At 46.8% G+C, this 12,861-nt stretch overlaps 1 protein-coding gene across 2 annotated transcripts in view; it reads left to right on the top strand.

Annotated features, from left to right (window-relative positions):
• Window positions 1-12,520, top strand: part of shq1 (SHQ1, H/ACA ribonucleoprotein assembly factor) — a 184,408-nt gene extending 171,888 nt beyond the window's left edge. For both annotated transcript variants that reach the window (XM_060919254.1, XM_060919253.1), the window contains one exon: window positions 11,669-12,520. In XM_060919254.1, coding sequence (XP_060775237.1) covers window positions 11,669-12,266 — 598 coding nt within the window. In that variant the 3' untranslated portion in view covers window positions 12,267-12,520. The remainder of the gene's footprint in view (window positions 1-11,668) is intronic.
• Window positions 12,521-12,861: the final 341 nt, after the last annotated feature.

Here is a 12,861-nt window from a genome sequence, read left to right as displayed (position 1 = left end):
CTGCATGATCACTGCAAATATATCTTGAAGGCTGTTGTGGCTTTCTCGCACAATGTGGGAGGTTTGAGCGTTTAAGCATTCTTGGGTTGTGGAGTTTGTTTGCCTTGCCAGTCTTTCACCACGTGAATACGCAAACACTCCCTAACTCGCTTCACTGGAACAGATTGCTCTTTTCTCCGCCTTATACCATCTTCAAACCTGTGGCTCCTGAGCTGCAGCACTCGAGGCTAAAGTGCTGTATAAACAGCCTCCTCCAGAGGCATTAACTGAACTCTCCCACTCTCAATAGCTCGCTTTGCTCACCAAGCAGGAGATCATTAGCCCCGCTCCCTAATAAGGAGGCATCTCGCTTCTCAGTGGTGGGTTAATTGAAGCGGCGATGGCCGCGTCTCCTCTTGTTCCCCAAACCCACCCCTGGTGAATAAGCCGCGACCTCAAAAGCACTCTGGACGCTCCGGTAATCACCATGCCGATGTAGACCGCTAGCTGTCTCGAGTGCTCAGTAGCAGCCACTTGAGCTTTGGCAGCGACCCGGACTTGTTCAGTGCATGAATAATGCATGTTTCTGGGGGCCCCCTTGCATTATAAGCTTTACATGCAGCACATTGTAGCAGATATTTCTTTCCTCTTGAAGGGGAGCTTTGTCATGTTACTCAGTGAAGCCCTTGTCCATAGGCTTGAAAGCGGAGCGAGTAGTTGTACTTCTTTAAAGCACTGCACTTGGTCGGGAAGTATTGTGTTCTTTTACAAGAAGCATGTCCACAAGTGTTTGCAGGGAAATTGGGATGTCAGAACTGGGGATGTGATGAAATGTGTCAAATGGCGGGTGTGCAAGCAAGTTTGTCTGTCTGTGTGCGCGCGCGCATGCGAGTGTGAGAAACTGTCTCGCTCCTAAAATAATTATTCCACCAGAGAGCAGGACTGATAAGCATGCACTGAAGTGCTACTACGGAGTTCTCCCAACGGTAGCCATGGAGACAGCTTTTCTGTGAGGTGAATGCTAACATCGCCTGTGTATTGCCTCCTTTACTCACACACAAAACTCTAAGTATATCTGACAGGCCATGCCTGGAAACAACCGAACTTTATCCCCCACACTAAAGGTTCACTGTCCAGTTGATTGAGGATAATAATAACGAGTATAATGCTTTCTTAACCCTTGTGTTCTGTTCACTTCTCAGGGCCATGGCCAGACCTTTTCCAATGGGAAGGCCAGTGGGCATTTAATGAATCACCCAATTCCCAAGTCGTTTCACAATATTTTTGAAAAAATTCATTGAAGAAACTTTTATTACCTTAAAAAAAAAAAGCAACATTTATTTTCCTGTTCTTTATCAACGTAATTATCCTTTTGTTAAATTAAAAATAAAAGCTTTTCATTTACTTAATAACCAGCAATAATTATTTACCCACATTTGTAAATGTTGGAGTAAAATATAATAGCCTTTTAACGAAAAATTTCCTTTTATTAAAAATGGAAAAAAAAAAAAGTGAGTGCCAAATGCGTCCCCAAATTAGAAAAAGTTGTGACGGTATAGAAAATGCAAATTAAAACAGAAAGTAGTGTTCTCTAAATTTACTTTGACTTGTATGTCCTAGCAGACAGTATGAACTCAAGATATTTCATGTTTTGTCTGGTCAACTTCATTTCATTTTTTTTTAATATACATCCATTCCTGCATTTCAGGCCTGTAAGACGTTCCAAAAAAATGTTGAGACGGGGTAATTTAGGGCGAGTAATGAGGTAAAACAATTAAATAATGGTGCGATTTGAAACATGTGGTGATAACAGGTGAATAATCATGATTTGGTACAAAATCAGTGTCCAGGAAAGGCCAAGCCTTTGAGGAGCAAAGATGAGCCGAAGATCTCCAGTTTGTCAACAAACGCGTGATTTCAATCATTTCAAATGATTGAACTGTTTAAAAACAATGTTTCTCAAAGAAAGATTTGGATATCATTAAACGGTTAAAGGGATCTGGAGGAATTTTGGCACGTAAAGGGCAAGGGCTCAAGCCTAAGCTGAACACCTGTGATCTCCGATCTCTCAGACGGCACTACATCAAGAACCGTCGTTCATCTATAGCTGATATAACCACATGGGCTCGGGATCACTTTGGCAAACCTTTGTCAAGCTCTACAATACAGAGTTACATCCACAACTACCAGTTAAAACTTTACTGTGCAAAAAGGAAGTCTTATGTTAACTTTGTCCAGAAGTGCTGTCGACTTCTCTGGGTTCTGAGGCATCTGGGATGGACCATCACTCAGTGGAAACATCTATTGTGGTCCGATGAATCAGTATTCCAGGTCTGTTTTCGAAGAAATGGACGCCGTGTACTCCGGAGCAAAGACGAAAAGGACCATCCAGACTGTTAACAGCAGCAAGTCTTAAAGCCAGGGTCTGTCATGGTATGGGGTTGTGTCAGTGCCCTTGGCAAAGGTAACTTACACTTCGTGATGACAGCATTAATGCAGAAAAGTACATTGAGATTTTGGAGCGACCTATGCTGCCTTCAAGACGACATCTTTTCCAGGGATATTTCAACAAGGCAGTGCAAAACCACATTCTGCACACATTACAAAAGCAGGGCTGTGGAAGGAGAGGGTGCCTGTCCCCTCTGTCCCCAGTAGAGAATGTGTGGTGAATTTTCAAACTTAAAAAAATGACAATGATGACCCCGTACTGTCACACACCTTAAGACCTGTTTGCAGGAAGAATGGGACAAAATAACACCTGAAACACTTCTTCACTTGGCGTCTTTAGTCCCTAAACCTCTGTTAAGTGTTGTGAGAAGGAATGGCAACATTACAAAGTGGTCAATGCTTTACTGGCCCAACTTTTTTGAAACATGTTGCCGCTTTATCCTGTTCTACAGGGTCGCAGGCAAGCTGGAGCCTATCCCAGCTGACTACGGGCGAAAGGCGGGGTACACCCTGGACAAGTCGCCAGGTCATCACAGGGCTGACACATAGACACAGACAACCATTCACACTCACATTCACACCTACGGTCAATTTAGAGTCACCAGTTAACCTAACCTGCATGTCTTTGGACTGTGGGGGAAACCGGAGCACCCGGAGGAAACCCACGCGGACACGGGGAGAACATGCAAACTCCGCACAGAAAGGCCCTCGCCGGCCACGGGGCTCAAACCCAGACCTTCTTGCTGTGAGGCGACAGCACTAACCACTACACCACCGTGCCACCTGAAATGTGTTGCAAGAATCAAAATAAAAATGAGTGTTTATTTAGAAAACAATAAAATTCATGAGGTAAAATATCAAATAATGTGCTGTTGTGTTGTTTTGAGTGCAATACAGGTCAAAGATTATTTACAAATAATTTTCAGTTTTAACATGTCGGGTTTTTTTTCTTAATAAACATTTATGATCATTTCTCCTACTTCATTTGCTTCCAGTTTTTTTAGCTTTCAACAGTCTGTAAAAAGAGCGCATCTATTTGTAGAGTCAATCGCACAACAGCTCTTTTTAGATCTGTTTGGGTTTTGGCAGCATTAGAGCTGTGTTACTTCCACTGAAGCTGATCCCACTATTGTACACTATTGTATTCTCTGTTGACTAAACAACGCAATTACAGATAGGAAAAACTAAGATTACGCAGCCTGATGATAATCGCAGTTAATTATTTATTTCTTCAATTTGAATAGATAAATTGTATCGTGATTTATTTGTCGCACAATATATTGTTACATGCCCAGTGGCCAGGTTAGATCCAATGACTTTATTGGCATGGCAGGTCCAATCAGATGTGAAAGGTACCCACCTAACCAACATTTCTTTGACATCTATTAAGCGACAACAAAGATTGACCAACGTATGCTTACCTGTTTTTTGTGGCCAAGGACTTTTTCACTTCTGAATTAGATTAACTAAACTTCCTGGTTCCTGCACAAAAATTATGCTCGTTGACGATCCTTGCTGGTGGTGATGAAATTAACTTTCAAATTTCCAGGAGATATAGTGGGTGTTCCGATATTATTCAAACTACCTCATTAGAGCGAGGTTGACCAGGTTGCTCAGTTTTGCATCACATGACCCTGACTAACAACAACTGTAAGGTGTAATGATCAGATGATTTGGATCATCTCATCTCATTATCTGTAGCCGCTTTAGCCTGTTCTACAGGGTCGCAGGCAAGCTGGAGCCTATCCCAGCTGACTACGGGCAAAAGGCGGGGTACACCCTGGACAAGTCGCCAGGTCATCACAGGGCTGACACATAGACACAGACAACCATTCACACTCACATTCACACCTACGGTCAATTTAGAGTCACCAGTTAACCTAACCTGCATGTCTTTGGACTGTGGGGGAAACCGGAGCACCCGGAGGAAACCCATGCGGACACGGGGAGAACATGCAAACTCCGCACAGAAAGGCCCTCACCGGCCACGGGGCTCGAACCCGGACCTTCTTGCTGTGAGGCGACAGCGCTAACCACTACACCACCGTGCCGCCCTGATTTGGATCAATGCATCGATTTGCAAGTAATGACTGAAATGAATCGAGGCAACAATCATACATTTACTATAATTGACTACAACCCCAGTTCCAAAGAAGCTGGGACGCTGTATAACCTGGAAATAAAAACAGAATGTGATTATTTGCAAACTGTCAGGGAATGGTAGGAGACGGATGTAAGTGCAGAAGTTAATATTTATTGAAAAGAGAGATAACAGGAAAACAATCCAATTCGGCAGGCAAGAATCATTAACGAGGAGACAAGCAAGAGGTTGGTTGCGGCACTAACAGCATATACTAGGCACAGACAAAACGGAAACAAGGAACAGGAATCGGAAAACCAGGAGATCAACACGGGAAAATAAGGCCTGGTAATGCGCACTAACGTAGCGTAATACTTCGCACCAAGTGTGCGTTTTCTCAGTCTCTATATAGGCGCACTGATGCACCTTAATCCCATGCAGGTGTGCATGATTAACAGCGCACGTGCGAGAGTCCACTCAGCGTACGCGCAGTCCGGAGTGCGCCTGAGAATCCGGGTCTGACACAAATCATGGAAACCCTATATTTCATTGAAAATAGTACAAAGACAGCATATCAAATGTTGAAACTGAGAAATGTTATTGTTTTTTGAAAAATATGTGCTCATTTTGAATTTGATGTCAGCAACCTGTTTCAGAAAAGTTGAGACAGGGGCATGTTTACCACTGTGTTGCATCACCTCTACTTTTAACAACACTCTAAACGTTTAGGAACTGAGGAGACCAACTGCTGTAGTTTTGAAAGAGAAATGTTGTCCCCAGGAGCGATTCTAGCATCTGGTCTTTGGGGGTCCTTAGCCCCCAGAGCTGACAGAGGCACCTGGCTTGAACGACAGTGTTTCCACGTTTATTCCGCATTTAGACTAGACTTAACTAGACAAGAAGACTAGACTAGACAAGACAAGACTAGACTTATGCAATGTTTTAACAGAAGCTGACCCAATAAACTATGATATCTACACATTTACAACCACTGACACAAATATTTACGTTATATTTTTAACTAAACAAGACCTACTACTGCATTTGTAATGTTGGAGCTATTCATTTTGAACAGTGGTAATTGTACTGTAAACCTTAAATTTATGTGGTCATGATTCCAGACTACGTGAATGAACATTCACTAGCCAGCTAACTTTTTAATTAATCGAGTTGGCTGTGTGGCCTCACAACTAGGCTTGGCAAGCTTTGAAAATGTAGGCTACATCCAAACCACACTCACTGTTCCCCCAGACAATGAACAGGGTTTGGATTTGTGAATGATAAGCAAACGTAAACGCTATGTTACATTAAATAAAATTGGCTAACACACGGTGGTCTAGCACCGTAGCACCTGTACAGCTCTGCACAAAAGTATCTCGATATGGATGATAAATGTCGTTTTTATCATTCTGTTCATAGACCAGGGAACATCAATATTGCATTATGCATATTATTGTGTTGTGTTTAACAATTGTAACTCCAGTCCGTACCTTCACATCTCGCTATGCCAGTAATACTCAGGTGCTACTTCGAGTTCCTCATCGGCGTGGAATCCAGTTAAAAAAAACCCACCATGTCGTAGCAAGCACTCGCGCGGACAGGCAACCCAATCAGAGGGGACGCAAGGAGGAGAGGTATTTTACTGGTCATAGAACTATCACGTAACAGGTGAATTCAAGAACACACACACGCCCGCGCACACATTCATTGCGCAGCGCGCAAGGGCACTTATTTCTGAAAATTACGTCCAAAAGCAGTGTTTTTGAGGGTGCTGAGCTAGGGGGTGCTGAGCTTGTTTTTGGGGGTGCTTGAGCACCCCCAAAAATAGGCTAAACACGCCCCTGGTTGTCCCATTCTTGCCTGATATACAATTTCAGTTGCTCAACAGTTCGGCGTTTCCTTTGTCATATTTTGCGCTTCATAATGCACCAAATGTTTTAAATGGAAGACAGGTCTGGACTGCAGGCAGGCCAGTTTAGCACTTGGACTCTTTTACGACGGAGCCATGCAGTTTTAATATGTGCAGAAAGTGGCTTGGCATTGTCTTGCTGAAAGAAGGAAGGCCTTCCCTGAAAAAGATTTTGTCTGGATGGCAGCATATTGCTCTGAAACCTGCACATCATTCAGCATTAATGATGCCTTCGCAGATGTACAAGCTACCCATGTCATGTGCAGTAATGCACCCTCATACCATCACAGATGCTGGTGTTTGAACTGTGCACTGATAACAGACGGGATGGTCCCTCTCCTCTTTAGCCTGGAGGAGACGTGGTGTCCATGATTTCTAAAAAGAATTTCTGCTTTTGATTTGTCAGACCTCGGGACAATTTTCCACTTCGCCTCAGTCCATCGTAAAAGAGCTCGGGCCCAGAGAAGGTGGCGGTGTTTCTGGATGTTGTTTATATATGGTTTTAACTTGCATTTGTGGATGCAGTAATGAACTGTTTTCACAGACGATGGTTTTCTGAAGTGTTCCTGAGCCCATACAGTGATTTCCACTACAGACACGTGTCTGCTTTTAATGCAGTGTCACCTGAGGGCCTGAAGATCGCAGGCATCCAATGTCAGTTTTCAGCCTTGTCTCTTGCATACAGAGATTTCTCCAGATTCTCTGAACCTTTTAATGATATCATGTACCACAGATGATGTGATCTCCAAATTCTTTGCAGTTTTACATTGAGGAATGTTATTCTTAAATTGTTGCACTGTTTGCCTACGCAGTCTTTCACAGAGCGGTGAACCCCTCCCCATCTTTACTTCTGAGAGACTCCGCCTCTCTGGGATGCTCTTTTTATACCCAATCATCTTACTGACCTGTTGCCAATTAACCAAATTAGTGTTTTTTGTTTTGTTTTTTTTAGGATTACACAACTTTTTTCAGCATTTTGTTGTCCCCGTCCCAATTTTTTTTTGAAACGTTGCTGACATCAAATTCAAAATGAGCATTTTTTTTTTCAAAAAACAATAACATTTCTCAGTTTCAACATCTGATATGTTGTCTTTGTATGAGTTTCAGTAAAATACAGGGTTTCCATGATGTGCTCATTCCGTGATCATTATGAATTAGAATTGATTAGTCAAATAAAAAGGACAGATAACCGGTGTCAAAAGGCTAGCAAGGTGATTTGTTCATAACTCTGATACTTCAAATAGTATTGTAAATTATATCTTGAATACATCTGTTTTTGTGGAACAGTAGTGACACTCGGAAACGTTTCTCATTGTGGGGGAAACTCCTACTAGTAGTCAGGTGCAATTTGTGCAAATGAGACACGGAGGTCATGTAACAGTTTATTCACCTATTTGTTTTATTTTTGTAAAAAGCAGCCGGTGTCAGTTAATCACTTTTTAACTTTTTTTTTTATTTTATTTTTTTTATATTACTCTCATGTCAGAATGGTGCACCAAAGTTAAATTTACCCTTTATAAAATTCAACAGTGAAAATGAGCCAGGTATAGTAATTTTGGTCCAAACAGGGTCTCGTCTCGTCTCGTCTTCTTCCGCTTTATCCGGGACCGGGTCGCGGAGGCAGCAGTCTAAGCAGGGAAGCCCAAACTTCCCTTTCCCCAGACACCTCGGCCAGCTCCTCGGGAAGAACACCGAGGCGTTCCCAGGCCAGCCGAGAGACATAGTCCCTCCAGCGTGTCCTGGGTCTTCCCCGGGGCCTCCTCCCGGGGGGACATGCCTGGAACACCTCCCCAGGGAGGCGTCCAGGAGGCATCCGAAAAAGATGCCCGAGCCACCTCAGCTGATTCCTCTCGATGTGGAGCAGCAGCGGCTCTACTCCGAGCTCCTCCCGAGTGACTGTGCTTCTCACCCTATCTCTAAGGGAGCGCCCAGCCACCCTGCGAAGGAAACTCATTTCGGCCGCTTGTATCCGCGATCTTGTCCTTTCGGTCATTACCCAAAGCTCATGACCATAGGTGAGAGTCGGAACGTAGATCGACCGGTAAATTGAGAGCTTCGCCTTTTGGCTCAGCTCCTTCTTCACCACAACGGACCGGTAAAGCGACCGCATCACTGCGGAGGCTGCACCGATCCGCCTGTCGATCTCACGCTCCATCCTTCCCTCACTCGTGAACAAGATCCCGAGATACTTAAACTCCTCCACTTGAGGCAGAACTTCTCCACCAACCTGGAGAGGGCAAGCCACCCTTTTCCGGTCGAGAACCATGGCCTCGGACTTGGAGGTGCTGATTCTCATCCCAGCCGCTTCACACTCGACTGCAAACCGCCCCAGTGCATGCTGAAGGTCCTGGTTTGAAGAAGCCAACAGGACAACATCATCCGCAAAAAGCAGAGATGAAATCCTGTGGTTCCCAAACAGGATTCCTTCTGGCCCCTGGCTGCGCCTAGAAATTCTGTCCATAAAAATTATGAACAGAACCGGTGACAAAGGGCAGCCCTGCCGGAGTCCAACATGCACTGGGAACAGGTCTGACTTACTGCCGGCAATGCGAACCAGACTCCTGCTCCGTTCGTACAGGGACCGGACAGCCCTTAGCAAAGAGCCCCGAACCCCATACTCCCGAAGCACCCCCCACAGAATACTACGGGGGACACGGTCGAATGCCTTCTCCAGATCCACAAAGCACATGTGGACTGGTTGGGCAAACTCCCATGAACCCTCGAGCACCCTATGAAGGGTATAGAGCTGGTCCAGTGTTCCGCGACCAGGACGAAAACCGCATTGTTCCTCCTGGATCCGAGGTTCGACTATTGGTCGAATTCTCCTCTCCAGTACCCTGGAGTAAACCTTCCCTGGGAGGCTGAGAAGTGTGATTCCCCTATAATTGGGGCACACTCTCCGGTCCCCTTTCTTAAAAAGAGGGACCACCACCCCAGTCTGCCACTCCAGAGGCACTGTCCCTGACCGCCACGCGATGTTGCAGAGGCGTGTCAACCAAGACAGCCCCACAACATCCAGAGACTTGAGATACTCAGGGCGGATCTCATCCACCCCCGGTGCCTTGCCACCGAGGAGCTTGCAAACCACCTCAGTGACTTCGGCTTGGGTAATGGACGAGTCCACCTCTGAGTCATCAGCCTCAGTCTCCTCAGTGGAAGACATGACGGTGGGATTGAGGAGATCCTCAAAGTATTCCTTCCACCGCCCGACAATGTCCCCAGTCGAGGTCAACAGCTCCCCACCCGCACTGTAAACAGTGTTGGCAGAGTACTGCTTCCCCCTCCTGAGGCGCCGGACGGTTTGCCAGAATTTCTTCGAGGCCGACCGATAGTCCTTCTCCATGGCCTCCCCGAACTCCTCCCAGTTCCGAGTTTTTGCCTCCGCAACTGCCCGAGCTGCAGCACGCCTGGCCTGCCGATACCCGTCAGCTGCCTCGGGAGTCCTGGAGGTTAACATGGCCCGATAGGACTCCTTCTTCAGCTTGACGGCATCCCTTACTTCTGGTGTCCACCACCGGGTTCGGGGATTGCCGCCACGACAGGCACCGGAGACCTTGCGGCCACAGCTCTGAACAGCTGCGTCCACAATGGAGGTAGAGAACATGGTCCACTCAGACTCAATGTCCCCCGCCTCCCTCGGAAGCTGGGAAAAGCTCTCCCGGAGGTGGGAGTTAAAGACCTCCCCGACAGAGTGCTCGGCCAGACGTTCCCAGCAGACCCTCACCATACGTTTGGGCCTGCCAGGTCTGTCCAGCTTCCTCCTCCGCCAGCGGATCCAACTCACCACCAGGTGGTGATCAGTTGACAGCTCAGCCCCTCTCTTCACCCGAGTGTCCAAGACATAGGGCCGGAGATCAGATGAAACGACTACAAGGTCTATCATTGACCTCCGACCTAAGGTGTCCTGGTGCCACGTGCACTTATGGACACCCCTATGCTCGAACATGGTGTTCGTTATGGACAAACCATGACTAGCACAGAAGTCCAATAACAAAACACCACTCGGGTTCAGATCGGGGAGGCCGTTCCTCCCAACCACGCCCCTCCAGGTGTCACTGTCATCTCCCACGTGAGCATTGAAGTCCCCCAGTAACACAATGGAGTCCCCAGTCTGAGCACTCCTCAGTACCTCTCCCAGGGACTCCAAGAAGGCCGGATACTCTATACTGCTATTTGGGCCATAGGCACAAACAACAGCAAGAGCCCTCTCCCCAATCCGAAGGCGCAGCGAGGCGACCCTCTCGTTCACTGGGGTAAACTCCAACACATGGCGGCTGAGCTGGGGAGCTATAAGCAAGCCCACACCAGCCCGCCGCCGCTCACCACGGGCGACTCCAGAGAAGTGGAGAGTCCAGCCCCTCTCGAGGAGCTGGGTTCCAGAGCCCAAGCTGTGCGTGGAGGTGAGCCCGACTATCTCTAGCCGGTACCTCTCAACCTCCCGCACAAGCTCAGGCTCTTTCCCCCCCAGCGAAGTGACATTCCATGTCCCAACAGCCAGCCGCTGTGTCCGGGGATCAGGTCGTCGAGGCCCCTGCCTTCGACTGCCACCCAATCCACATTGCACCAGTCCCCTACTGCTACCTCTGTGGGTGGTGAACCCACAGGAGGTCGGGCCCACGTCAGCTCTTCGGGCTGAGCCCGGCCGGGCCCCATGGGCAAAGGCCCGGCCACCAAGCGCTCGCATACGAGCCCCAACCCCGGGCCTGGCTCCAGGGTGGGGCCCCGGCTGCGTCATCCCGGGCGACGTCACGGTCCTCGGATTTTTCTCCATAGGGGTTTTGGTGAACTGCTCTTAGTCTGGCCTGTCACCTAGGACCTGTCTGCCTTGGGAAACCCTGACAGGGGCATAATGCCCCCGACAACATAGCTCCTAGGATCATTCAAGCACACAAACCCCTCCACCACAATAAGGTGGCAGTTCAAGGAGGGGGTCCAAACAGGGTCATGAGGGTAAAAGCAGACTCACAAAGCCAAAAGAAATACGAACAACCCAAGACAAATGTAATACTAAAACACACTAAACACCCCCATAGATAGATAGATAGATAGATAGATAGATAGATAGATAGATAGATAGATAGATAGATAGATAGATAGATAGATAGAATCACAGGACAGTGAGCGGCTATGATGGTAGGACGAGCTATATCATATTGCATTTCTAGATCATTATGTCCTTTCTTCAGTCCTGTGTCTTTTGTAAATGAGACTTTTCTCTGATCTCATCTGGTCACCTCTGTTTCTCTGTTCAGGTCTAAGCACATGGTAGCCCTGGCTGAAGCATTACGCCAAGCTGAGCTGCACAAGAAGGACCTGGACCTGGAGCTGGAGATTCTGGAGGAAGCTGCTGAGATGGTGGTAGAAGAAGAACAGGAGGAGCAAATAAAGGAGGAGGGGCAGGAAGATCAAATGAAAGAAAGTGAAGAGGAGGACGAGTCTAGCAGCAGCAGTGAGGAAGATGACGATCATGACAGCAGTGCTGCCAAGAGTGAAGAGGAGGAGCAAAAAGGAGTAACAGATGGACCAGCAATAACTTGCCCCTGCTCTCAAGACCTTGAGCATGGAGAAAGCCTGATTCAGGAGCTGGGAGAGAGGCTGCAGGAGGAGGAGCCGAGGATCAGAGAGGACGTGCCTCAGATAACCATTCCTTCCAGTAGCACGGCGAGAGAGAAAGAGGGAGTGGTGCACAGATTAAGAAAGATAGACGACTCCCAGCTCCTTGTAGCTCTGGATGGAGTTAAAGTCACAGATGCAGCAAGCGGCACAGCTCAGTTAGAGCATCGACAGCGTAATGTACGGATCTTGAATGCTGAGGAACTGGACAGTGACGATGAGGATGAGCCAAATTAGTGAGTGTTCACAGGGATCTAAGAAGATTAAAAAAAATGCCCATCACTGGACCGTGCTGAGGAGTATATTCTTGAACTCAAACACCTTAAAATAAAGTAGTATTGAATACTTTTCTGTTTTGTTTTTTAATTGTAATACCGTTGATTTGAAGAGACATGTTAAATGTTAATCATTTTTAAACTACTATTTCAGTCATAGCTTGTATGAATAATTTTTCTACCGGATTCATTTTATTAAAATTCTCTTTAAAGTTCTGTTCAAGTCATACACTACTTGTAATCATTCTGTTCCCGTCTCTGTTTAGCTCGGAATTTCAGGGCCTTGTCATTTTTGGAACGTGCCAAACCATGGTCTGTGACGGTGACAGCGCTCAGATCCCATTTGTGTTGAAAGCAGACTCGCGCTCCTGTCAGCCCTTGGTGCTGACTAATGGAAGATTAGCTCATTTCAGTTGCGCTCTGTTGTCTCTTCGGAAGTAAAACAGCAAGGGGGAGTTGCCGAACGATAAACGAGGAGGGAAGGCATATCAGCAGGAAATGTCAGCTGCAGCCCTGAGTAGCTCTCAGGGGAAAGTGTCTAAAGCTGGGAGAGATTG

Source organism: Neoarius graeffei, chromosome 4 (assembly GCF_027579695.1).
Source record: "Neoarius graeffei isolate fNeoGra1 chromosome 4, fNeoGra1.pri, whole genome shotgun sequence".
Lineage (NCBI taxonomy): Eukaryota > Metazoa > Chordata > Actinopteri > Siluriformes > Ariidae > Neoarius > Neoarius graeffei.
This window is presented reverse-complemented; position numbering and strand designations above follow the sequence as displayed.